Below are 26,111 nucleotides of genomic sequence, written 5' to 3' on the forward strand. Positions count from 1 at the left end.
TGCTGCTTTGCATGGCAATCTTGAGACTTGAGTTTTGTCCCTCTGGCCAACATGCTGGCCGTCACGTCGCACTTGACAGACAGCTGCATGGCAAGTAGTGTAATGGAACCCACCTTGAGCTTGAGCTTTGCCGGCATGCGCATGGAGACTCGCGTCCGTTTGTTAATTATTCATGGTCTTCTCGGAAGCTTTTGGACTCGTGGCGCTCCTGTAAGAGCGTGGACGTCTGCCCGGTGGCTATGCCTGTTTGCTTGTAGGACAGTGTTTCACCGCCGTGACTGGGGTAGTTGATAGCCATCACACGATTGCGGTTGCGGGACTCCAACGTGAACTCGTAGCTGGGTTTGAGGTGGCAGTCGGTTGGCTGCCAGCTTCTGGACGGAGAAAGACACGAGTCTGGGCCCAACAGGGACATAGAAGGCGATTCCGACTATGGAAATAAGGAGGAAGATGAAGAAGAGAAAAGTGTCCGGAGAAATCGTTGGACCCATGTCGCTAGATGTACTCGGCACTCTCCGGTTGAGGGATCCTGTAAATCTGGTCCTCGGGGAATCGGACAACATAGGTCCGGGAACGGAAGGGAAGGAAAGAGGGGGATTCTTCCACTAGAGCGACTATTATTTAATTTTATAACAAAAAGGGAATATTAATAATTTATTATTTTTAAATATTAACAAAAATAACCAATTTTTAAATTTAATATAAAATAATATTTAACTTTGACCGATAAACTATCAAGTGTAGTCTAACTCAACATGTCATCTTGCCTTCTTATGTGGTGCCACATAAGCATGCCACATCACCCCAAAGAGACTTATGCCACATAATCTTCCATGTAGGATGCCACATCGTCACATCTTGTCATCACAATGCCACATCAACCCTCTCTTGACCCTCTAATTTGTCTTCCATTCGCTCTCTCTCAACACTCCTCTCGTCCACGTATGTTTTCCTCTCTACACTTCAGAGCTTCGATGCCTTTCTTTCACCCTCATGTCTTCCTCTCAACGGCCGTCTTTTCCTCTCAACCCAATCTCTCACCCTTCTTCTTTGTTCCCCTACATCCTCTCATGGCCCTTCTCTCAAAATCGAAACCTATCACGTCACCCCTTTCTTAGAATTGAAGCCGTATTGAACTCTTCTCACCCTCTAAAACTGAATTTCAAAAGCTGATTGACCAAAGTAATTTTTAGGGTTTCTATTAATTTGGATGAAAATATTTTTAGGGTTTCTGTTAATTGAATCTATTTTTTATATTTAATTATTACATTGATTTTAATTTAGGTATTTAATTATTGTATTGATTTTTCATAGTGTTTCACGTATTAATTACTATATTAATTTTTCTTGTAACATGGTATAAGTTCCCTCGTGTGGTAATGTGGCATGCTGATGTGTTACCACATAAGTTATCAAAGCTGATGTGGTATCACATACGTGGTCAAATTGGACGTGTTGAGTTGGATTAAGCCGGGCCCTTTAAAAAACATCTCTCATTAACAAGAGAGGTCTTCTCCTTTTTAGTCAAATAACTGAAATTTAAAGAGAACCTCTTGACCCTAAAATCATGATTTATGTTGTTACTGGCTATTTGATTAACTGGTCACGGTTTCTTCCATTTCATTTGGATCTTCTTTGGCATCTGTTGCAGCTCCTTTGAGGTAAATAGGCCTTTCCTGAACCCCGACAACCCAGTTTCAGAACCATGTGACGTTTCACCAGAGAGCCACAACGAGGAGCCACGAGGCGATTTTCCCTTGTTGGGTCATATTACCTAAACGCCATGTTTTCGTCTTCTCCGTATCTTTTTCTTCTTTCTGTTCACCCTCGCCCTTTCCTTGGTTTTTTTCCGGATGATGTAGCTGAAGCTCTTCGCATGTCTCTTCTTCTGCCTGCAGCTATCTCCGGTAAGTATATTTTCTATTTCCACACAGATTAGGTTGCTTCTGCTGGCTATGTCGCTGCCATTTAGAGAATTGTTTTTCTGTAACCCATGATGGACTTTTGAAGCTCTACGTGAGGTTGTTACTCTATCTTCCTTCACTGGACAGCAAGCTTTGTTTTTGTTTTTGATTTCGTTTATGGAAGTGAACGCTGCAGTCTCTTCGTTCTTTCAACTATTTTTTACGTTTTTTTTCCTCTGCTATCACCTCTTCCGAACAGTAAAATAATGTTAGATCTCTATCGCAATTAGAGATCATTTGACTTCACATGAATAACCTTTCTCGGCTCTTTGCCGTCTTATTTTCTCTACTCTAAAAGCTGCCTGGAATCTCATGCTAGGTACTGTTTTCACCGACTTTCTCAGCTGTATACCTTCCCTTGTGTTTGTTTCTGCCGACATGGTCCTTCTTGAGGAACTTGCAAAGGATCTGTTTGTCTTTCTTAGTGGTGAAAGACCTGTCCTCCTCTCATTAATACTAAGTACAGATTTAAAGAGGCAGAAAGATGAGAACAAAAGTCATGGCAAAAGTTGCTGCTCGACGGCCTGCTTTGGTCTCCGACACCTCTATGAGCAGATCCATAGTTTCGCACAGGAACCCGTTTGAAGTATCCATATCATCTACCTCATAGAAATTCATGATGAGAAAGTGATCCTTTCATTACTTTTTCAAAACAATGAAAGAAGTTTACATTTTTCTGTGATGTTATCGGAAATGTAGGCTTATTTATATTCATGTAGATTTTTTTTTTTAAATGAGGAGATTATGGCAGAAAATAGGCTTTGTAAAAGTAATAAAAATGGATATGATCATTTATTTCATCAATTGAGTAAAATATCCTGTTATAACTTATTTTCTAATTACTTCAGCTTTTTTATTTAATACTAATAAATATAATTAAACTCAAAAAATAATTATAGAATGATAAATACAGGGACGGTGGCATCGAGGTCGAACCATGGCTTCCCAACTAGGGGTGGCATCGAATCGAGCCGGTTCACAAGCCGCTCAAGCTCGGCTCGGTTCGATTCTCGTTTAAGTTAATGAGCCGAACTCAACCGAACCATGGTTCGGTTCGAAAGCTCGCGAGCCAACACATTAACTTAAACAAGAATTCTTCGTCTTTCGTTTTTTACTTCTCGGGAATCAAGGAGCAAAAATTGGGATTTGTCTCTTCGGTTTCTTCCTCCCCCCGTCTGCCATCACCGATCCTTATCACTGTCGAGCCCCTCTACAACTTTCTCTCCCTCTTCTCTGTCTACGTCTCTCATTCCCCCCTCCACGACACTTTTGCCGTCACCGTCATTGTCACCAGACGTCCTCGCCGCTACCGTCCACTCTGCTCATCCACCATCTCCGCATTGACCTGCCTCCGGTCCCGCACAACATGTGAACTTGCACGTGCAATTTTTTTTATTATAAATACTATCATAACATGCTCCGAAGAAAAAACAAAAATGGGGCAAGTGGACAAACAAAAAAGAGAACCAAGAAGACAAGACGGCAAAGGGTGAAGGGAAGTATTTGATAAAAAAATACTTGTAGATAGAGCAAAATTCATAAAAAAAATAAAACGATAAATATAGTAAGAGACTCGAAGGAACATAATATTGAACTAGTTTGGAAAATATATCTGTTATATTTTTTATTGATTATATACTGAAACTGTAATAATCTAAGATGTTAACAAGTAAACGAGGTATTATTTATTGAATAAAGTTTATCTATAATTTTATCGAACAATTTTATGCAGAGTGTATGGATAATTATAAACAAAGTTTATATATAGTATTTATATACAAATTTATGTATACTTTTATGTAAAGTTTATTCGATATGAATTTTATGCAAAATTTTAAATATAGGTTAGAGTTTGAACCCCAGTTCAAGTTCGAACTTAAACTCGATTAAATATCTTGGTCTCGTGTTCAATTCTAATTTTAGACTCAAGGTTGAGCTCGAACTTGAGTTTGAAGTGTTCATATCAAATTAAACTCGAGTATATAAAAGTTCGAACTTGGCTCAGCTCGATGTCACCCCTAGATATAAACATCATGTTCATCATGCTTCGTGAAAGATATAAGTTATTGATCTTTTAAATGTAATTTATGGCTCCTTCAATATTCGTTAGTACCCTCCGTATTTCTGTGAGTGGAAATTACAGCCATTTTACAGCGGAGATCAGGGATGGAACTGCTCCGGACCTCTCTCTCCTGGTTTCCAATAAACCGGGAGCAGTTCCATCCCTGATCTCCGCTTTATAAAGGTGATGCCGTGTTAACCGACTACTTACCGTTTACGTAATCGAACAACAGGAGAGTCCAATTGGGCATCCGTATCGGCCGATTTGCAGCGACAACTGGTGTTGACTGGGGAAGCAACCCATAAGCATCTAGAAGCAGGTTTCCAAAGGAGCTGATGCTTCTTCCAGAACTCCCTATCTTTTCTAAGAGCTATAAATATAAGCGAAAGAAATGTACCAGATTCGGAGATTCGGAGATTCGGAGATTGTGAAATCGTGCAAATCGTGCAAGAGCCAAGTGTCCTTCTCCAAGGGATTGCCCCCTTGACAGGGAAAAAGAACGACTGATGTTTCAGAGTATCAGCTTTCGTCATTCTCGTCCATTCCCTGTGTTCTAGAAACTAGGGACGTGGATCCATGAAATTTGTTTCTAGAGACAGGCTGACCCCATCTATTGCCTCCTTTTTAATTCATTGCGACTGGCTTTTCATATCAGACAACCCCAGAAAAAGTATCCGTCACTGTTTTTCATATAAAACAATTCAATGGAGGCAAAAAAAAACACCCAAGGAGGAGGGTCTACGCGTGTTTGTGTTTGGACTTTCGGACCATCCAAATTCGAGAATTTTATCATTTTTCGGCAAATCCCAACTCATACGTTAATCGCCACAAGGTGGCATGACGATGATACTGATGGGAGTGAGTCCAGGCAAGCTTAAAACGACATTTCTTTGCTGCTTTATATTTCTTTAAGAGTGTGAGAACTGGAAAGCAGTGTGAACGTCCTCTCTGCTTTTCCCAGAATTTGCCTGTAGAAATGGGAATCATCTCAACTGCTCTTCAGATTTATGGAGAGGATAACCCATATTATTCCTCAATCAATTTTTTTCTTCTAAATAACCCTCAATTCTAAACAATACGAATTCAGATTAAGACCTAACTCAGGTCCTTGAAATTCTGAGTCAAACCACCCAAGTCCTAAACTCAAGAGAGACTCGGGGTGTGATTTTATAGAGTAAAGAGAAGCCGGCAAACAAAGAAATGTCTCAAATCTTCTGGCAAGTCACAAGAGCATATATCTAAATGCCATATTCCTTTCTATTTTTTAGACTATTTTTTGGTTTCTGATATCCGTTGCTGTCACAGGAAGTTTCGTTAAGTTATGGGCCCTCAACTGTTGCTTTCATCTTCCAATTTAGAAATTGAAGGAAACACTGAGACGATAAAAAAAAATACAAATCTGTTTGTCTGACTCTGACTCGAAAGATTTCTTCAAAGTTCAAACGTCGCCTAGAAGACCCGTTTACCTAAATGACCAAATCTCTGATCTCGTCATGGCTACTATTTTATTTTTTATTTCAAAAAATAATTTAAGTTTCATTAATAAGAAAAGAGCTCTGGAGGTGATTATTACTGCTATTTGATTGGCAAAAGTTCTTGAGGTTCTGATCAATGGGTCCCCCTCTTGCCAAATTCATACGTTTTCAAGTTTCAGAGCCCAGAAAATTAATTCCTTCAAATCGGAAACCGGGACGAAAATTACAGAAACAACTTATCCTCTGATTCGACTTTGAATCACAAGTCACAAGCTTTTTCAGCAAATGCGCCGTCCTCGTCTCCTTTAAAACGCATCGCCAACCATCGCCAACAAGACTCCAAAAAGGATACTGCCGAGACCAACCCCACATTACCCGGAGACGCTTTCTCCTTCCCTTTCTTCCCTTCTAGAAGACACCCCGTAAATCAATCACTTCAATCCCGCACAAGAAATCTTTCTTCATATTTTTCTTCTCTTGGGGAGCTTTATAATGGTGCTCACCTCGGCGTAACTTGAAGTAAGGACGTTTTGGAGCTGGGGCAAGCAGCAATCAATAGAGTTTGTAGAGTCGTCGGAGGCGGACGAGGCGCTCTCCCTCTGTGATCTTTCCATTAAAGACGTTGAGAGCGAGGACCGGCGAGGGCCGTCTCCGGACCAAGACATGTTCGAGTTCTTTAGCGATGTCAGCACGGAGATGTGCGCCGCAGAGGATGTTTTCCTTCATGGAACTATTTTGCCAAACAGTTACAGAGCGCCTTCAAAGGAGGAGAAGAAGAAGAAGAACCACGCCCCCCTTGGGGGCTCCTTCACCCATCAGCGGTCTTATTCCCTGGACACTTTGTTGTTCCAGGAACCCAGGAATGGTCCTCGCGGTGGCCACCGAAAGCTCCAAAGGGGCTCAAGCGCGGAGTCGCCTAAGGTCCGGAGCGGAAAATATTTGAGAGTTTCTTCCATTCGGCGACACAAATGGCATTTGCTGACGTTCGGTTTGATCAGACCACCCGCGGAGATGGAAATGGAGGAGATTCGTAATCGGCAGAGACGCCTCAGCCCGTCACCCTGGTTACCCTCCGGGTTCCCAGCTTCCGTCGCCGGATGCCGGGACGAAGTTAACAAGAACTCGTGGAGGTTCCTCAGGGCGCTCAGCTGCCGAGGCCACGAAGCCATTGCCGTGGCGTGAAGGGGGAGAGAAGCCAGTTCTCAATTGACCGATTTGGGCTTCAGACGTGTTGACGCCTCTGTGAGGAGATAAGGGTAGTTTGGTTAGAAAAAAATGGGAGATATTTTAGGCACCGAAAAGGGATATTTTTAGGGGAATCCATGAAGGTGGCTGAAGGCGACTAAAAATGATCACGAGAAGACGGACGATTCTCATGAAAACCATTTAATGTAGACTATGAATTTTTTTACGAGAACTACACTTGAAGGGTACTGATGTATAAGGTGATCGAGACCGTCCATCTTTCTGGACTTTTTACTGCAGATGTTACTTTTTACCGGTCAGCAGTCGTCTCCACCTGCTCAGTTTTGTTAATTAAACTCGAGTGTAGAGTCCTGTAATGAACTGCAAATAATGTCGATAATCATACTTTGTTACTTGATCCACTTAACCAGCAATTTTGAGACTTCAATTATCTACATAAATAGATAATACTGATTGTATCTGAGGCAACAAACAAGGAAATTTTCGATGGGTTAACTGAACTCTTTAGCCTTTTGAATCAAGATTAAGATAATTTAGTGAAAAGATATAGACCAGTTAGAATGAATTCACATAGCTAAATTTCAAGAGAGTACATAACTGTTCCAATCAATGATAGCAATGGTTGCTCAGTAAAATATACAGTTTAACAATAAATATTGGAGTAGAGAAATTTCCGAGCATAATTATATTGAATATAAAATTGTACAAGAAGAGAAATTGAATCTAAAGAAAAGGATGATCAGTCAACATTTACCCTTGGTACGTATCCAGCCCTCTTCAGTTCCCTGTAGAGATCTTTAAGCAAGCAATAAATCCCCTTGGCTTCACCATGAGATCTATCATGGGCAACAAAGACATGTACTCTATTATTCACCTCAATCCAACTGCAACCTGGCTGCTTTTTCAGACCCCTAGTTTTCATCTTCAACCTCCATTTTGATGCTTGTTTCCATTTTCCAGCCGAAGCATATATATTTACTAACAGCATATAAGTTCCGGCGTTATTAGGCTCCACCTCCAAGAGTCTCTTTGCTGCCAGCTTTCCTATCTTCATATTGCCATGAACATTACAGCCACTAAGAAGAGCGCCCCATACACATGCTGAAGGTTTGATTCTAAGCCCATCAATGAACTTCACAGCTTCATCAAGCTGCCCGGCCCTCCCACAAAGATCAACAAAGCAAGCAAAGTGGTCTTCTCTTGTTTCAATGGAGCCATTTTTCACTAACTCATCAAAGTACTTCAGCCCTTCCTTGACCAAACCAGAGTGGCCACATGCAGAAAGCAAAGCCACATAAGTTACATCATCCGGTTTGAACCCACTCTCCTGCATTTCTTCAAAGAGACAAATCGCTTCTCTACCATTACCATGATGAGCATAGGCTGCAACCATTGTATTCCAGTATACTAAGTCCTTTTGGTTGGATCGATCAAATATCTCTCTTCCAGTGCCTATCTCTCCACATTTGGCATACATACTTATTAAAGCCGATTCAACAAATGTACTAAGTTGGAAATTTGTTTTGTTTATTATCTGATGAATTTGCTTTCCTTCAATAATACCCGCTAAGCTGCTACAAGCACCCAAAACACTCACAAAAGTCGCTTGATTAGGCTTGATTCCATCTCTCTGCATCCTAGAGAAGAGCTTTATTGCTTCCTCACACTGCCCATCTTGTGCAAAACCCATGATAATAGCGGTCCATGAAATCACATTTCTTTCAGGCATATCATCGAATAACCTCCGAGCCCTTTTCATATCTCCATTTTGAATAAATCCTGTGATCATGGTATTCCATGAGGGCAGATCCCTTTCAGGCATTCTTTCGAATAAGAATAGTGCTTCACTGAGCCTCATATTTTGAATATAACCAGTGACCATGGTGTTCCACGAAACTACATTTTTTTCAGGCATTCTATCGAAAAGCTTTCTAGCTTCATCTATCCTCCCATTCTGAGAGAGACCAGTCACCATTGCCGTCCATGAAATAACATCTCTCTCAGCCATTCTCTTAAAAAGTTCGTAGGCCTCGTCTACTTTACCGACTTGGGCTAAAGAGGTTATGATTGTGTTCCATGAAACCACATTTCTTTCGGGAGCAATTTTGAATAAATCATAGGCATCTTGAATGCGTCCATTCTCTGCATACCCAGATATCATGGTATTCCAAGAAACAACGTTTTTTTCAGGCATTTGTTCGAATATTTTCTCTGCATCAGAAATTTTCTTAAACCTGAAATAACCTGCAAGTAGAGCCGTCCAAGTGATTACATTTTTCTTGGCAGAAGGATGGTCGAATAGAAGACGAGCTTCTTTCATCATCCCATGTTTTACGTACCCAGAAATTAGAGCAGTCCAGGTGACGACATCTCTTTCAGGCATTTGATCAAATAACACCCGAGCTTCGGTGATTTTGCCTTCTCTGCATAGTTTAGTGATCAAGTAATTTGACCTGGATATGTTATGATTGAGGGTTCGATCTCTCTGACCTGTAGATAGTCTTGCCGGTAATTTAGATGAACGAAAACTGCAGAGAGTGCTGAAATAGTGGTCGACATATCCATTAGGTAGACCCGAATCAGAGAAGTTAAGAGTCGCAGGAAGATTCAAACTCCGAGGAGGAGACTGAGAATGATATCTGGGGGAATTTCCGCAACCGAGTAACCAGATTCTCAAGCGAATCCTAGTTACCATCTCAGGCAAGCCATATCTTGATACGTCCCTACTTGTACTTGATTCGGCGACGGACAGGGTCAGTAGCTTCCGGCTTCTAAGTTTTATGTACAATTATTTTTTTAATATTTTCGGGGGTGAGACGCAGAGTACAATACGTGTTCAGTTGGATTTTAATGAAAATATTTATATTATTTTATTAATAAAATATTTATTTATTTATTTATTATATTTACGATTTTAATATTATATTATATTATTAACTTAAAAGTGATAATTAAGATATAATAAAAGTAAGAATTTGATCAAGTACATAGACTAATATTTTTGTTTAAGTATTATATTTTTTTAATTAATTAAATTAATATCTTTATTTTCTTTGTAATTATAATATTAATTTAGACGAAACAAAAATCTATCATATTTTATTAATAAAATACCATTTTTATTTATTTGATATATTCACTACTTTTAATAGTATATTAAATATACAATTTTAAGAGTGATAATTTAGATATTGTCTTTGTTTAGGTATATTAGTTTTTAATTTAATTAATTTAATATTTTTATTTTAAAAAATAAATTATTTATCTTATTTTTAATTTTAAAAATAAATAAAATTATCTTAATAAAGTTAAATCTATCATAGTATTTTATTAATAAACTTATTCTTGATTTTTCATTAAATTTTTTATTATCCACATTAACACAAAAAAATAATTCACTTTCAAAGTAAGTGTAATAGGGTAAGGTCTTGGAATAGGCATGGGTCTCATTCTATATATATATATACTTCGTTCTACTTCATTAATGATCATTTTCCCTGAAACCAGACAACTCCCAATCTCTTGTTGCTGTTAGATGCTGGTTTCATTTTTTCATTTTCCTCATATTTCACCAGTCAGGATAGATAAAGTGGTCACGATAGATAACGTTTTAGACTCTTCCCATTTTGATATAAAGTGGTTTTCAACTAATCCATTCACTCTTACATATCAAAAGTTGCTTCTATGAATTTTTTCAAAAGAAGTAGAAACACTCTCCAGACCAATGTGAACAAGATAAAGACCCAATTTCACCTTTGCAATTCTCAATCCTGTAGCCAGTACCGGAAGGTTTTCTGCCATGAGCAAAACACTGCACAAAGCCAGGTATGCAGATGGGTAAACTTGCTATCCAAATCTAAGAAACATCTGGAAGTTCATTCAGTGGTACTACTTTTCTTTTCACCAAGAGACCTCTATTTCTTTTTCATGAAGCTCCCTCCGGGCTCGTTCCAGAGCAAACTCCAGCTCCTCAATGTGCTCTTGCTGTCTGGTTTGGAGAAGCTCAAACAATCTTCTTTCAAGTTCATATGGACAGACACTATAAAAATCTCCACAATGATTATCCTCTTCTCCATAGATCTCACAAAGATTTTCAGCAGCAGAAGTCTCGACTACCTGCAACTTCATTCTTTCTCATTGAGAACTCAGGAATTTGGAATGTTAAGTAGATATTTGGCCCAAATAGCAGTTATAGAGGTTTAATTCCTCAGCAAATATTATAAACTAAAGGGTGTTAAGTAGATAGATCTAAATTCAATTAATCACAATATATGCATATTAACCAAACAAGGCAATTCATCTTCAATGGATTAGGCACAATAATCTGAACTTGAGACACCTAGCCACATCCTAGTACACTCTGAGGCCATTGGCTTTAACTAGACCCACCAATCACTCAAGAATTGCAGTCCAAAAACTTCTGCATAGAAACTCATCAAAACATAATCATGAACTTGCAGTTTAAAAGCTTCTCCATGAAAGTAAATAACTGCAAAAGAATATAAAACACAAAACAATTGTTCAAATAAGAAAAGTAATGCCACTAAGAACTCCCAAGATGCACAGTAGGATGCAAAAGAATTATCAATCTGTACCTCAATGCATTGTTGCCTACGAATTGATGTATTTTCACTCTCCAAGTTCAGCTGAAGAAGTTCCAACTCAGTTTCAAGTTCAGCTTCCAGCTGATGGATTTCATGAAGCTTTGCAGTCTCTGATGTTGAATCAAACTTCGAAAAACGATCATATTGTATATTAGAATCAGAAGCAACAAAAGAATGAGGTTGGAATGTTCTAGAGTAAGCAGAAACGTCCCTCTTCTGCATTTCATCTTTAATATCTTTTAGCAGAACTTCGATTTGCCTTTGCACTTCCACCATCCTATTATATTCATTTCTGTAGCTTAGAAGGAAAGCAAGACCAACTCCAAAACCAAAACTGAAGAATGAAGCTCCCGGAAATGTATCTGGAAAAGGAAAATTGACATGTAAGTAGTATAAAAAGAGCAATCTTTTGAAGAAGAAAATGCAAGAATATATACATTAAAAGCAATACTGTAAAAATTCTTTAAAATTCTGGAATTGATTTGGCTGGCTGAAACATTTGGCCAGATGATCTGAGTCTAGAATCAACAAGTAGACACTCATTTGCTTATTCCGGCCATTAATTCTTACCTTCTACAAGGAGCCCTCTTATGGTAGAGTAACCTATACCCATTAATGATTATCAACCATATATGGTAGTGTAAAGGATCCATATATATGCATTGTTATTCATGCGTCTGGATGCCCAACGGGAACTAGTAGAACTTTTAAAAAGAAAATGATCTAATAAAGTGCAAAATCAAGAAACAAACAAAAGAATTTTTTTTAAGAATGAAAAGAAGGACTGAGAAGAAATGATTCACCTGATGGCATGACCGTCTGAGTCGACTTTGAAGAAGAAGAAGTACTATTCTGGAAACTATTATTCTCCTCAAAGTTCGTCAAAATGGGTTCAGTTCTTTCACCAGCCTCCGCTGCAGATAACATCTGAATCTTTTCTGTTTTATCGACTGCAGCGTAAAAAGAGTCATCTCCCCGCTCTGCTTTCTTGCTGAAATTAGGCCTCGGCAACTTCACACATGTGTCCTTCCTCGACCTCCTCTGATCGAGCTCATTTCTCTTCATTCTCAAATCTAGCTCGTCGTTCTCTGGAACCACCCTCGTAAGAGAAGCCACGACGGAGGTTCTCTTGTCGCCACTGGACTCCGTTGCACAATCTTGAGTACCATCTTTCTTATTCCTGCTCAATGTAACAGTGGATGTCAACCTACTCCGCTGAGTACTTGATTCCCTTGATCGTCTGATTGATGAGAGCCACTTCGAGATCATTGACCTCGGTGAAGAAGGCAAAATTGAAGAGCTTTCTCCTCTTTGTTCTCTGTCATTGGACGACTCTTTCTGAATGTCCACAAGTCTCGTCTTCTTCATCCCCGCGTTCCCGCTGGCTACTGCTTCCATCCGCAACATGAAATGTGGCCCCCCATCTATGGACCCTTCCACTGTTTTAATGTTTCAGAACTTACAAAAGTTCGATAGAGGGTTTCTCTTGATTTTTCGTAACAAGATCGAGAACATTTCCGATCAAATCAGACCTGTAATTATACAAAATGAAGAAGCTTAAGATACCCAGATGTCAAAATCAATCACTAGTGCTTAGGAATGCGAACTTTTTTTCTCTTTTTTTTTTTCCTCGAAAGGACCATAGTTACCGGACAAACCGACTTCATCCCCTCATCTTGCAGCCAAGAAGAGTAGATAATCGGCTCAAGTAGAAATTTGCTACTTGTAGCAAGAACAAATATGAGGAAATGGATACCTGAGAATATAACCCAATTTTCAGCATTTACTGAGAAAACCGAAGCGTTGCAGATCATGCTGGTTTCGATACGCAGCCTCAAACAGGTGATGGATCACGAGAATTGTAAATGCGCGCACTTCCCACTAAGCGTTTAAATGGCGGGTCTGGTAATCCCTTTCTTCCTTGACATTTCTTGCAAGACATGGAAGTCTGATTACACCTGCCTTTTGTGAAGCAGGACCCTCTAGTTGAAGGTAAAAACTCAACCGTCTCGCTTTTCTAGCAGGACCCAGGTCTCCAACTTTGGTCCCATGAAGCAGTAATGGGCTTCTTTTGAATTTTCTACAGTTTTCCAACTCGCGATTAATTCTGCAGAAATTCGCGGAATGAATTGATTGGCTTTTACTGCGATTATAGTAGCTTCAGGGTGAATCTCCTCGATCATAAACACAAAATGCATAATTTCCTCAATTAACCTTCGATGCAGAAACACCTGAAGAAATAATTTAAGGGGTAGTTTCGCCAACCTCAGAAGAAGAGCTGCGTTCTCCACGACAAGGCATTAATACCTTCCTTTCCATGGAAGGATTTCAAAATTGCTGAGAGGCACTTTTATTACTTTAGTGCTGTATTCTGGTAGATGCTTTAATCCTCTGATCCTAATTCAAAGAACACATAACAAATATAATTACCGAATTAAAAAATGAACTCGCTGATTTCCAAAGAAAAGAACAAAACCCGCAGACCACTTGCCCTTTTTCGTTTCTCTCTTTCCCACCACTGCAATCAAATTGACGACCTATTTCTGTTTCCAGAACAGATTGCTTACGAGAACAAATGGAGGATGATTGCAATGCTAATACAAGGTTTCGCATGTGCTATTTCATTTCAGCAAATTCTACCGAAGCTGAATGAAAGAAGGCGTAGAAGTTTATCACCGAAAACATGAAAAGAAAATGGATTATGGACATACCTGTCAGACTTCTGGTGTATTCCACAGTTCTTGCTGTTTAATACCTTCCCCGGGCAGGTGAACGATGCTCTGCATTCTGCAGAGACATGCGAAGGCAGAAATTCGAGGCAAAGACCGAGAGAAGAATGATAGTAGCCCATTTTAAATTGGGTATATTATTCCGATGATGACATCTGAGTGATGTTTAGCATCTGACAGATTCCAAGAAGCATGCCTCGAATCCCGCTTTGTGGGAGAGAAACTGCTCTAGCACTACCCATGTCGCTAATTTGAGACCTCAAAAGTCACCTCTGGCGAACCCGAAACTTCCACCGGATCACCCGATACCAAATTCATCTCGGTTAAGGAGCCATGGACTTTTGTCATTTAGTGGTATGTGGTACCTACTGTTCCCGAGTCAAACCCAATGTAAAGCGGCGTCTTTTTTCCTCAGGTGCCGTTATGTGTTCCCTCTTAATAGGGCCCACCGCCAGTTGGCAGATGTAACGCCGTCAAGATACTGCTGAAAGCACCTGGGCGCGGTCAACATCAGTCAAAGAGGAAATCTCTGGTCCTTTTAAAACATCACACTCCGCCGTCGCTCTTCTCCGCCTTCTCCGTCGACACCGGATAGATTAATCGAGAAGAGGTCGTTGTCCGAAACCGGTCCGGACCGGGTCGAAACCGGTTCCTCACGTCCTCGATGGGGGAGCCTTCCATGGCGGATGACGGCGCCTCGACGAAAAAGACTGAGGGAGATGGAGGACAAGAACTGGCGGTGAAAGATAATTCGGGGGAGCTGAAAGCTGTATCGCCGTTTGCTGTTCCTCATCGTAGTCCGTTTGACGACACTTGTGCTCGAAACTCTGGTTCCGAAAACCTAGCCCTAATATCTGGTAACGAGGGAGACAACTGCCAGTCGCTTTCGGAGCTTCTTGCCGGCGCCATGGCTTCGCCGACGGATGCTTCCACTACTGACGTTGAAATTAAACCGGGTCCGGTTTTGACTATCGGCGTCGACGCGCTGAGGTTTGCGGTGGTCTCGCCTCAGGGTCTGGTTGGCATGTCAACGCCACCTGGTTTTCAGGTTTGTCATTAATTGCGTTTTGTGGTAAATACTTGAAACCTGGTCATGTTGTTGTTTATTGACTTCGCTTTTCATTTTCTTTTATTTTTTCCATTTTTTGGTGGTAGAATTTGCTACTTGACTGTGACTTTGAAACTTTGACCTTGGATCTACACCTGAAATATGTCGCTAACATTGGGCAGTATAGATAACTCAACTTGCCATCCTATTGCCCTCGAGTATGAACAATACACACTTTTTTGAACTCGTTCCACCGTGTAAATAATTTATGACTTGGATTTTTTCTTTTTCTTTATATAAAAGTTGCTCGTATGTTCCGTTAATCGGCTTGGACTTTTGTTCGATCGGTTAGATGGTCTTAGTTGTTCTTTCCCCAATTCCTCGTGTGGGAATTGAAAGAGGTCCATAGCCTGTATTAGTTATTTCTTAGTTTCTTTCGCTCATGTTATTCTTTTGCATGCATTTTTCCTTTATGATTTGTTAATATGCACTATCAACCTTTGTTTCTGAGCATAAAACTATGGTGTGACTCTCTATGTCGAGCTCATAGATCTGCTTGATTTGAATGAACTCTGTTTGATGTTTAGCATGTTTTTGTCTGCATTTTTCGCTTTGAAATTCTTCCAGTGGATGATTCTTTTATGTATCGGCTTGGTGCTATTGTTTTGGTTTGCCAGGGAAAATTCGAAATGTCCCACCAGGAAGCCTTGGCAAGTGTCACAGCTCAGGCTGCTCAAGCACAGGCAGGAGTACAACTTCAAGTTGGCTCCACTCTATCAGGCATTACATCCACCGATCCCATTTCACAGGCCTTGACACGACCTCTTAATCCTACCCCACTGCAGCAAATACCAGCATTGTCAGTACAAGAGGATAACCCCTTAAAACAAGAGAAAGAATCCACTGTTTTAGCCCCTAAACCTCTACCTTCCACTGTCGTCAGCAAGGGACCCATAGGTGATGGTTATAATTGGCGTAAGTATGGTCAGAAACAGGTGAAAGGCATTGATTGTTCTCGCAGCTATTACAAATGCACAGTTCCCAGTTGCTCTGTCAAGAAGAAGGTAGAAAGAAATTTAGTGGGCGATGTCACTCAAGTTATTTACAAGGGTCAACACAACCATGAACGTCCAGAAAAAGTTAGGTGTGCTAAAGATGGGGGGTTTCTTCCTGGCAGACTTGAGTCTACTGATCCTCCTGAAGAACCACCAGCTCATTCGTCAAGTGATGGTGACGAAGATCACAAGGACAAACGTGATCCCAAGCGAAGGCAAGTAGTTCCAAAAATGCTGAACCACGGGTGTAGTATTGGGGATTCTAATTAGTATGCATGAATGTAATGGTGCATGTCTACCGTGCTGTTAACTAGATTATTTTCTGTAATATTTGGTGCTGTATTGTAACATGTTAGTATGCATGTCAAGCAGGATCAAGGGTGCTCCAAAGGTTATTATTCAGACGGCAAGTGATCCTGGAGCTCTGGATGGCTATAGGTGGCGAAAGTATGGTCAGAAAATGGTAAAGGGAAACCCTAATCCGAGGTAATTTCTTTGTCTCTTGTTTTGCAGACTTCAGCATGTGCATCAGACAACCTAGATAAAGTGGTGGACAGGGATATACGTTTTATGTTTATTGTTAAAAATAGATTTCATACTATCTTAATCATTATTGCTTGTTTTCTAAAAAAAATTCAATAATTATCATTTGGTGGTATTGACCATATTTTATGTTCATCTGCTAGAATTAAGGCAATGATACACGGATTAAGCTGGTACAGTATAGATCAACTTGCTGTCCCTTGTAAAGATGGTCAAGATTAAACTTTCTGGAAAGTGATCAAAAAAATGTTTGATGTACTTTCTTGATCACATTATGTGCATGATATTTTGAAGTTAGTCAGATAACAGATTGAGGTGTTAATCTTGGTACTCTGAATTATATTATTTTGTATCTGTCTAATAGAGTCGATCATCTATTTCCATTTGAACCTACTGAATTGCAAATCATGTAGGTGCTTTATCCCAATTTTGGCTAAGCCCTTGGAGCTCATAGTGAACCATACTTCAGGTCTCCGTAATTTACATTTCATCTTTTTAATTTTCGCAGAAAGTATATCTATTTATAAATGGTTATTGTATTAAACCAGACTTTGAACTCTAGAATGCTGCGGCCTCCCCCCTGGGTCTACAACCAAAACAGCAAGGTGACCCAATAAGACTTTTAATATATTTAAAGATACACTGTAGGCCAGGCACCTAGCTGTTCTCCTTGGCAAGTTTGGAAATGGGAAAATTTAGTTGCAGGTCACAACATAATCGTCATTGAGTCTTCATAATATATTCCAGTGGTTACTTGTGAGCAATTTGATTTCTTTGTTCTAACAGTTACCAAATGCCTACCAAAAACAATGAATAGTTCCAAGGTATTTGACAATAGAAAACCTTGTAGATGCCTTGGTGAATGTCCAAAATGATAAATATTCACATTAGATTGTATTACTTGAAGAACTTGTTCTATCTGTATCTGATCTTTCACTTCCCAGACTTTCTCTTTGTAAAAGACGAAACTGCATCATTTTTTTGTCTATCTTATTGAGTATCTATCGGCAAGGGGCCATTCAGGTTCAGGCAAAAAAAAAAAATGTCTATCTGCTAGTGGAAGGAACTTTATTGTTATTTCAATTTCTGCAGTGGCTTTCTGGGTTTAGTAAGAGAGGAGTAAAAGTGTCGAAAACCCCGATAGGAATAGCTGTCAACTGTCTTAGCGCCTGCATAAGGAAAACTAGTTTCAGGGACTATTGACATATAATTATAGAAGTATCAACCATAGGGAGACGTGATACACTGAACAATGGGACAGGTTACTGGGAACTAACCTACCCTAGCAACAAGGTTTTCTCTAAACATCAGTATGATTTGCAGAAAGTTTAGGGGTAAATAAGTCATAGGTTGTGCTTGGCAGCTTTTCTTTCTAACTGATGTCATTTTCTAAATGTAGGGGGCTAAATAAGTTACAAGTCGCTGAAGATCAGGGTAGGGGGTACCTATCTCTGGTCACAAATCCATTTGTGTGTGTGTGTGTGTGTTTTAACCCTGGCACTGCCTTGGGATAGGAGGATGTACCGATTTCCATATGAATCAGGTTGACCCATCCTGTTGACAGTTGACCTTGCTTGATGAACCTTTATTGATCTTTATAGATGTTGGACCTAGATGGAGTTTGTTCTTGTTGTCATATCTTGAACGGGCTATGTGGTGTAAAGTATTATGGCGTTGGAAGTCTGTAGCTTGAAAAACAGCTGGCGATCTAAGTGTGATCAAATGGACCAGGCTGATATTAAATCAATTTGTTGATCAGGGTTCGGTGATTGAAAAAATTGGGCCTCGAGAAGCAAGACCATTAGGGTCACAACTCTAGTTTCTTTAATTAATCAACATCTCATGGGAAAGTCTGCACCGGAAACCTGCACAGGATTTTCCAACAACATTAACTGTCCTAACCAAAGAATTGGATTAGATTATCTGGAAATTAGGTTAGACTTTGGTAAGATCATGTAGATCAAACCAGTTTGTTAACTATTATGTTAAAAGACTGGCAACCTAGTCAACATAGCAAGGTTCAATAAGAGCCAAGGAATGAATCTGCCTGACGATAATCGGTGTAGCTGCCCTTGGAATGTTTGAGTTTTTTTATTATTAAAAGGTGATTACGTTAATCTGATAGAACCCTCTTTGAGAAGGTCCTACTTTTTTAGCCAAGTGCATGGGAAGATTGAGTAGGATGGAGATTAAGAGGGCTGAAAGCAGAGATAAGAGAAACCAAGACGAGAAGAGAAGAGAAGAGGGGAGAAGAAAGAAGAGACAGGGCACGTATGGAGAGAGGGAAGAGAAGAACAAGAAGGAAAAAAATAAAGGCTTTGGCCCTATCCAAGCTTCTTCTATTTATAACTTTTCAATTACATCAAGTAGGAAACTCTTAACTAAAATTCATACCCTAAACATGACTTTCTAACTTAAGACTCATCTTCTTTACTAACTTTTCAATTTTGACAAGAGAATGCCTAAAACGCCCTTAGAGGTTGGTGCCCCCTTTTTTTGCTTGGCAACCAAGGCACTCCCAAGACTTTCTAAATTTAACTCCCCTAGCTCCCCCATGCATGGCCCATGTTATTTTAGTTCTAATTACAAAAAGAAAAAAACTATGAATTCTATCATTCCACTCCCCTAGAAGACCAACCTTGCCCTCAAGATTGAACACTGGGGAATAGTTGTAAGAAGTCTTCTTCAAGTTCCCAAGTTGCTTCTTCAATCTGCGCATGATCCCATTGCACCAACAACTTTGTGTATAATCTGGTACCGTGTTGAACACGCCACTTTTCGGAAACGGCTAAAGGAATGGCAACCTCATTGGCTTCGATGATTGGAAATATGGTAGAGACAACATGAGATTCCAATATGTTTCTTAAGCTGGAAAATATTAAAGACTGGATAACTAGCAGCTTCTTCCATCAACTCCAACCTATACACCACCTTTCCGATCCTCTGAAGTATTTTATTAGGTCCAGAGAACTGTGGAGCTGGCTTTGATTCCTTTGGACCACAAGAGGCTGTTGCCTATAGGGTTGACACTTGAGGTAGACCAAGTTACCAACCACAACTCCACCTCTTTGTGCTTTTTGTCATGCTGAAATTTCATCCGCTTTTGGGGCTAAGTTAAGGTGGTGTTTAATGAGCTTTAAGGACTGATCTTGTGCCAGCAAGGCTTCTTCTAGAGCAGCAACCTTTGTAGTGTCCACAACATAGGAAGAAATAATTGGAGGAGCCTGCTATATGCAACATTAAAATCTGATATCTTCAAGGAAGTGTGATAGGAAATATTGTAAGAATGTTCAATCCATGATAGGTAAAAATTCCAAGTTTTGGGATTCTCATTGGCAAACCCTCTCAAGTATATCTCCAAGCAACGACTCACTACCTCTACCTGACCATCGGTTTGAGGGTGGTAGGAAGTGTGTCCTACAAAACAAAAAATTCTCTCCAAAATGAGCTTAGAAAAACTGAGTTTCTATCCAAGACTTATAATATGTGTTATTGCATAGAGTTTGCCACATGTATAGCATATACTTCAACAACTGTTTGTGTTAAGGAATAGTCCCACATGGACTAGTGAGATCAAAGATCTTGAGTTTATTAGTTGGCAGAAGAGGTTTCTGTTAAGCACCTAGCCAATACTACCCAAAAGACTGGCCTGTTAGGAGCGGAAGGCATAGGTACTTAACCCCAGGACCATAACAGTACACCCCGCCCTCTCGAGCCGATGACCACGGCGGCCTTAACACAGCAACGGGGATCGGGTCAGGAGCCCATACTCCCTTACGGCGCCTCGCCAAGGGTGTGGGACGTAGTACCTGCTCTGATACCAAATGTTAAGCACCTAGCCAATACTACCCAAAAGACCGGCCTGTTAGGAGCGGAAGGCATGGGTACTTAACCCAAGGACCATAAAATTTTCCTAAGTGACTAGTTATTTTGGGATGGGCCTTGGACCCAACTAAACATGGTATCAGAGCAAGTATTCGTATGTGGGCATTCCACCCAAAATTATCCATGTGCCTACACGTGAAGGCCTCCACCCAAATTATCCATGTGCTTACTTGTGAGGGGGAGTGTTAAGGAATAGTCCCACATGGATTAGTGAGATCCAATATCTTGAGTTTATTAGTTGACAGAAGAGGTTTCCTAAGTGACTAGTCATTTTGGGATGGGTCTTGGATCCAACTTAATAGTTTGCATGTTACAAAAGTGAGCATACTTGCTCAGTCTATCTACTACTACTAGAAGAACAATCTTTCTCTTAGAGGTGACAGTCCCTCAATAAAATCCATGGAAACATCTTCCTATATTCTCTCTGGAATAGGAAAATGTTGCATGAGATCCATTGGAGTAGTTTTATATGTTTTATTAACTTTCTGGCTTTTGAAAAGACATTGCCCATGCCCAAAACACCCCTAGAGGCTGGCACCCTCCTTTCTTGCTTGGCGCCTAAGGCACTTCAGGACTTCTAAATTTAACAAACGTAGTTCCCCCTTGCATGGCCCACGTAAGTTTACTTCTAATTACAAAAAAAAAAAAAAAATTCTATCATAAGCTCTTCTATTTTGAAAGTTTCCTATTTATAATTATTTTTCTAGGTATTGCCTTTTTTAGTAATGGTGTCCTTTCATGTTTACATTTCCTTTCTTTTCTTTTTTCTTTATTCTTGGACTCTCTTGCTATAGAATAAATAGTATTTGAAAGGAGATTGAGTTAATTGTTTGAAGCCCGGTTTTTTGGAAGTTGGCCTAGTCTTAGGAAGTTTCAGTATGAACATTTTGTTGGAGGAGATTATGAAAGCCTCTCCATGTGCTTGTGCATGAAAGCACATCATATCTTACTTTCAGATGATAAAAGTTATTTGAGTTTGTATTTTTTTACGGCAAGTTATTTTGCATGATTCTAAAGATCTTTCTAATGTCAAGTTGCAAATGCTTTCTTGACATTCTTCCTACATATATAAGTTTCATTTGGGGAATGGGTGTAGTGTCCATATATAATCAGCACTTGCCCTTATAATGTGGAAGTTTAAACTTATGTACTAATCTTTGTTTTATGAGTTGTAAGACAAAAGTACAAATTACTTCCTAACTCTCTAAGAAATGTTTAGGAGCTACTACAAATGCACATTTGAGGGGTGTCCTGTGCGTAAGCATGTGGAAAGGTCTTCAGATGATGGACAAGCGCTCTTGGTGACTTACGAGGGCACGCACAACCATGAAAAACCAACTCTGAAGAAGTTGAAGCTATACGACAAATCAGCCACTGCTCTTCTTCTTGCTGCTGCTGCTATCACTGGTCAACAGTTTGAAAATAATAATACCAATTCCCTAGAAGATGATCGTTCAGCCTCCCAACCAACCGAGGAAGGCGAAATGACGCCCGGGAAGGCTGCAGAACTTGGAGGTGAGAAGGCCTTAGAATCAGCTCAAACACTTCTGAGTATTGGTTTCACTACATCAGGTCCATCCGAAAGTGATGAAGGAACCAAGAATCCTGGCATCATACGAGGACCTTTATTTAATGAAAATCATGCAGCGGTTTCTGTCTGAAATCTTGAATCGGCAGGCTTGATGAATTTTGCTGTATGTAAGTCATTTGTCAGTACTCGTGTTTGTAAGCAATCTTGTTCCTCCAGCATTTTGTACATTCTCCTAAATTATATCTGCTCGCTTTCTTGTGGCACGCAGCAAGGATTTCTGTTATTTGTTCCTTCAGGAGAGGGAAATAGATATGAAAAAATAATAATATGAACGAAAAGAAACACTTGTGTGTCAAATTTGAACTTCCTCTCTAGTGCCTCAACTTGCAGCCATGCTAGTTGCTGTTTGGACGCTGCAGGGTTGTCATCTTGCCCTGTGAATGGATCATCGAAAGCTATGTCTGTGAATGGGGTCATCGAGCTCGACAGCTCGAGGTTGGAAGCGTGAAGAAAAAATCAAGTAGCAAACGAGTGCGTCGTCGTAGCACATTAGCTGATGATTCTCATTTATAATCTACAAACACAAAAATACAGGAAAATTCGTCACATTTTTATACACAAACTACCATCCCACCATGAAAGACAGTAGTTGTAGACCGCCATCGGTTTTGCCCAAAACCTTTCGATTCCAATCCAGACAGAGGAAGGTCACTGTGAGATGACTAGTTGATCTTCAGCGGTCACTAATTCCAAACTCCCAATGTCATCTACGACCTTCTTATCTTCCACTTTATCGTTACCCTTTTCCTCAAAACCTGATGCTGCTGCAGCAGCGCACTCATCAAATCTGTAGCAACTGATGAGATGATCGTTGGTTAGTCCAGCTGCTTGCATGAAGGAATAGATTACAGTGGGTCCTACGCACCGATAACCTCTCCTCACCAGATCTTTACTGATGAAATCGGCTTTTGGAGTCCTCATTGGAACCTGGCGAGGGTACCGGAATCTGCTCATAATTGGCTTGTGGTTGACAAAGCTCCAACAGTATTTGTCAAACGAACCAAACTCATCAATGATCTGTGCCAGTTCAGAATGGAAAGAAAGTTGGATAGAGAGACCATGGAATGATTTCAACTAATTAACCATTGGCTTTTAGGTTCAGGCAGTTCTAACTAGTCAGAGTAGCTAACTCAACGAAGACACATGATGTGTACCTTTGATATTTGTCGCGCATTTTCAATGATGGCACGTAACTTTGGTTCTGACAACAAGGACATGGCAGTGCTTCCTGGTGCTACAAGCTTCTTTTCATTCATTTTAGCAACTGAAGCCGGCTCAAAATCTAGAAAGACCTCCCTGTGTAAAGACGTGTCAGGAAGCGATGCTAACAGCTTTGCTTGAAAATTGGAGAAAGAAATGGAGAACAGAGGAAACAATACCTGAATATGTGCCTTTTGCTAAGCATTGCAGGCCATGTAAGCTCAGCTAATGCACCTGATAGCACAAGCAACTCGAACAGCTTCCTGCAAATTTTGTAAGGACATAAGAGTAAGGGTCTTGTCTCCTGTGCTCAATGTCAACAGGTGAGCACCTCCACAAGATAGAGAGAGACAGAGAGCATACTTATCCTCATGGACTGGAACTCCCCATTCTTCATCGTGGAAGGCAGCGTAAAGTGGATCTGTTGGAACGAGCACCAATCAAATGTTAAAAAAGATAGCCACAAGACTGCACCCAGACTTTGAGGAAAAAAAAAAAAAAGCAGCATAGTTTCATGTCCAGATGATCAGAGAAGAAAACACTCTTCACAAGTTACAGTTCAGAGTAGCAGCATATTGGAGTATATAAAATGTCTTCTCAGTATATTAATGAACTATATCTAAATGGCAAAAAATGAAACTCATCAACGGGCAGAAAAACTTCATAGTGTCTGAAGAAACTTATACTGAACAAAGTCAGGCTACAATGAAACATTTATCTTGGTTCCAGGCTTCTTCACGAATCACATATCTCATGATTGGCACAGAACATCAGTAAATAGCAGTTGTATCTTTTCCTACTATGTATGCATCGATGCTAACAACTTCCCACATGCCTAAAGGACAGTGAATATGCCCCACTGCCTGAGCTCCCACCAAATTAAGCTTCAAGATTTTATGGGAGGAAAGGGGTTCTCTCGTCATATATCAGTTAATACTTGCATTCTGCAAGTCTTAGGAAATGTTCCAAATGTCCAAACTTATGGAATCTAATCAAGTCTCCAAGAATGTGACCCCTAAATCGCTCTAAATCATATGTACAGTGGTTAAGCAATATCTGTTGTCAAGTTTTTCGTTCTCTCCAAATTTCAACTGTAAACAGAAATACATGTATCCCAATAATAGGTATGCAAGTGTCAATTAGAAAATGAATTATTATCTCTGTCTACTCTAACAACGTCCTTCAGAAACCACAAGTACAAGGAGAGTTCGGGATATAGCTTTAATCCACATAAAACAAATGTATTAAAGCGGGAACATTGCAGGCTCACCAGTATTTGGTGTCACCCAAGCACACCTCTTTTTGTTGATCTGTACACTGCCCTTGGGAGACACTGAGATGTTATCTGGAACAACCTTTTCTGGCTTTGGGGAGCACTGTTTTTTCTTCTGCCGCATGGTATTCAATCGAGCAATCCTCCCTGAAGAAGCCCGGCTTTGTACTGAATCCGTAGAAGCATCAGAAGAGCAAGAAGCATTGAGCGACAAACTGCTGTGCAAAAATTGCTCATGCCTCCGAAGGATAGAGGGAATACCAAGAGCAGGCACCGATGGAGGTGAAGAACCATGAACACGAGGTGGAACGACTTTCTTTTCTTCCTTCACAACTTCAGGAGCTCCCTCCACCTTTCTTAAAGGCTTTGAAGCTGGTTTGCGAGCTGGAAATGATCCTGCTTTGTTACCAGCAGGACCCAGCACCGGCCGAGCCTCTGAGTCTGCCACATTCATAGACCGAACCCTTGGAGCCCCTGACATTGATAGAACTCCTGGATATTCTTCCAAACTCGGGTTTTTGCAGGCCACTTTGTCAGGTTCCAGAGTTAAATTAGAAAATGCGCCTTTACTCTCGAAGTAAAGCTCAAAACTCAGCGGTTATTTTTACTCCGATCGGAACCCATACTCCACTGCCGTGTACAGCTCCAGCACCATCCGTCCACTACCCAAAATACTCAGAATCAACTCAAGCCTGCTTCCGCGATTTCCAACTTTGACCAGGTGCTCACCCGCCATGTCACCTGATCAAATTCAAACATTAAGTTATATAACTTACCAAAAATATTCACATACAAGAACAGCAGCAGGCCTCATAGTATCCAAAACCCCACAAAAACGGGGACGCAATTTTCATCAACCCCTATAAATTTCATTATTTTCCTTTTACGACAGATCTACTTCTGCGAGACAGCTCCCCCTTCCACAAATAACAAGTTCTCCACCTTTCACGAAACCCTAGTGATTACAGAACCTATTCAGAAGAGCCATTTTGGATTCAGGGTTCACAATACCGTCCAAAACAGACGGTTCATACCGCATTGCCAGCATCCGAACTCGGCAGCTCTCAAACCTCCCACACCCTCATTCATCCAGCCTTTTACAAGAAAAAGCTGCCAAGACAATGTACGACCTTCAGAAACCCTCTAAAAAGCAGAAAGCCCCAATTTCTTCCACCAATCAGAGTTGATTTTACTTCGAGGATTGCAGAGAACCCCGCTCGGATCCGTAAAGAGAAACTCAGAGAAGACAGTTGGCAAAGCTTGTCGTGGACGAGATCAGAGATAGGGGAGGAATGGCGAGTGTGAAAGAACAACAAGGAAGGAAGTGGGGCGGTCAAGGAGGTGAGGACTATACACGAGGTGACCGGAAGTAGCCTTTCAAACAGGTAGCCGACCGGTTAGGGCCGGTAAAACGTTCGGGAATCTTTCTTGGGCAGAATTTGAAATTACTCGATTTGACGCGATAGTAGACATTAA

At 40.4% G+C, this 26,111-nt stretch overlaps 5 protein-coding genes across 7 annotated transcripts; 2 read left to right on the plus strand and 3 right to left on the minus strand.

Annotated features, from left to right (window-relative positions):
* The first annotated feature begins 6,164 nt into the window (after nucleotides 1-6,164).
* Nucleotides 6,165-6,683, plus strand: LOC137946758 (uncharacterized). The gene has a single exon (XM_068793065.1). It carries the CDS (start codon nucleotides 6,165-6,167, stop codon nucleotides 6,681-6,683), a length of 519 nt encoding a protein of 172 aa, XP_068649166.1.
* Nucleotides 6,684-7,302: 619 nt separating this feature from the next.
* On the minus strand, nucleotides 7,303-9,180 carry LOC137946544 (pentatricopeptide repeat-containing protein At2g35030, mitochondrial). Its single transcript, XM_068792886.1, has one exon. It carries the CDS (start codon nucleotides 9,088-9,090, stop codon nucleotides 7,447-7,449), a length of 1,644 nt encoding a protein of 547 aa, XP_068648987.1. The 5' UTR covers nucleotides 9,091-9,180; the 3' UTR covers nucleotides 7,303-7,446.
* Nucleotides 9,181-10,305: 1,125 nt separating this feature from the next.
* LOC137946537 (protein POLAR-like 1) lies at nucleotides 10,306-13,315 on the minus strand. The gene is made up of 4 exons (XM_068792880.1): nucleotides 13,068-13,315; nucleotides 12,115-12,843; nucleotides 11,303-11,673; nucleotides 10,306-10,823 (listed from the first exon to the last, which is right to left on the minus strand). Exons 2-4 carry the CDS (start codon nucleotides 12,716-12,718, stop codon nucleotides 10,608-10,610), a joined length of 1,191 nt encoding a protein of 396 aa, XP_068648981.1. The 5' UTR covers nucleotides 12,719-12,843; nucleotides 13,068-13,315; the 3' UTR covers nucleotides 10,306-10,607.
* A 1,292-nt stretch (nucleotides 13,316-14,607) lies between these two features.
* On the plus strand, nucleotides 14,608-22,459 carry LOC137945852 (probable WRKY transcription factor 3). Of its 2 annotated transcripts, none has more exons than XM_068791910.1 (4): nucleotides 14,608-15,088; nucleotides 15,766-16,358; nucleotides 16,516-16,629; nucleotides 21,791-22,459. In XM_068791910.1, exons 1-4 carry the CDS (start codon nucleotides 14,705-14,707, stop codon nucleotides 22,230-22,232), a joined length of 1,533 nt encoding a protein of 510 aa, XP_068648011.1. In that variant the 5' UTR covers nucleotides 14,608-14,704; the 3' UTR covers nucleotides 22,233-22,459. The 2 variants fall into 2 exon arrangements, with proteins under 2 accessions (XP_068648011.1, XP_068648012.1); XM_068791911.1 differs by lacking the exon at nucleotides 21,791-22,459 and adding an exon at nucleotides 17,100-17,265.
* Nucleotides 22,460-22,641: 182 nt separating this feature from the next.
* On the minus strand, nucleotides 22,642-25,933 carry LOC137945725 (uncharacterized). 2 transcript variants are annotated; one of them, XM_068791719.1, is made up of 6 exons: nucleotides 25,670-25,933; nucleotides 24,633-25,376; nucleotides 23,726-23,783; nucleotides 23,542-23,625; nucleotides 23,317-23,458; nucleotides 22,642-23,179 (listed from the first exon to the last, which is right to left on the minus strand). In XM_068791719.1, exons 2-6 carry the CDS (start codon nucleotides 25,114-25,116, stop codon nucleotides 22,811-22,813), a joined length of 1,137 nt encoding a protein of 378 aa, XP_068647820.1. In that variant the 5' UTR covers nucleotides 25,117-25,376; nucleotides 25,670-25,933; the 3' UTR covers nucleotides 22,642-22,810. The 2 variants fall into 2 exon arrangements, with proteins under 2 accessions (XP_068647820.1, XP_068647819.1); XM_068791718.1 differs by having other exon boundaries at nucleotides 25,647-25,933.
* Nucleotides 25,934-26,111: the final 178 nt, after the last annotated feature.

Source organism: Aristolochia californica, unplaced genomic scaffold, assembly GCF_029961685.1.
Source record: "Aristolochia californica isolate CCGP_79_NKW_82.1479 unplaced genomic scaffold, dmAriCali1.0.hap1 SCAF_12, whole genome shotgun sequence".
NCBI classification, from domain to species: Eukaryota; Viridiplantae; Streptophyta; class Magnoliopsida; order Piperales; family Aristolochiaceae; genus Aristolochia; species Aristolochia californica.

What these genes read in the sequence shown, in the direction of transcription:
- LOC137946758 (XM_068793065.1), top strand. Translation starts at nt 6,165, where the DNA reads ATGTTCGAGTTCTTTAGCGATGTCAGCACGGAGATGTGCGCCGCAGAG.
- LOC137946544 (XM_068792886.1), bottom strand. Translation starts at nt 9,090, where the DNA reads ATGCCTGAAAGAGATGTCGTCACCTGGACTGCTCTAATTTCTGGGTAC.
- LOC137946537 (XM_068792880.1), bottom strand. Translation starts at nt 12,718, where the DNA reads ATGTTGCGGATGGAAGCAGTAGCCAGCGGGAACGCGGGGATGAAGAAG. An exon ending in TCAGACGGTCATGCCATCAG is followed by an intron (nt 11,674 to 12,114) that starts GTGAATCATTTC and finishes TTCCTTTTCCAG; the next exon opens with ATACATTTCCGGGAGCTTCA. An exon ending in GTAGGCAACAATGCATTGAG is followed by an intron (nt 10,824 to 11,302) that starts GTACAGATTGAT and finishes ATGAAGTTGCAG; the next exon opens with GTAGTCGAGACTTCTGCTGC.
- LOC137945852 (XM_068791910.1), top strand. Translation starts at nt 14,705, where the DNA reads ATGGGGGAGCCTTCCATGGCGGATGACGGCGCCTCGACGAAAAAGACT. An exon ending in CAACGCCACCTGGTTTTCAG is followed by an intron (nt 15,089 to 15,765) that starts GTTTGTCATTAA and finishes TTGGTTTGCCAG; the next exon opens with GGAAAATTCGAAATGTCCCA. An exon ending in AAACGTGATCCCAAGCGAAG is followed by an intron (nt 16,359 to 16,515) that starts GCAAGTAGTTCC and finishes CATGTCAAGCAG; the next exon opens with GATCAAGGGTGCTCCAAAGG.
- LOC137945725 (XM_068791719.1), bottom strand. Translation starts at nt 25,116, where the DNA reads ATGTCAGGGGCTCCAAGGGTTCGGTCTATGAATGTGGCAGACTCAGAG. An exon ending in TTGGGTGACACCAAATACTG is followed by an intron (nt 23,784 to 24,632) that starts GTGAGCCTGCAA and finishes TCGTTCCAACAG; the next exon opens with ATCCACTTTACGCTGCCTTC. An exon ending in AGCAAAAGGCACATATTCAG is followed by an intron (nt 23,459 to 23,541) that starts GTATTGTTTCCT and finishes GTCTTTACACAG; the next exon opens with GGAGGTCTTTCTAGATTTTG.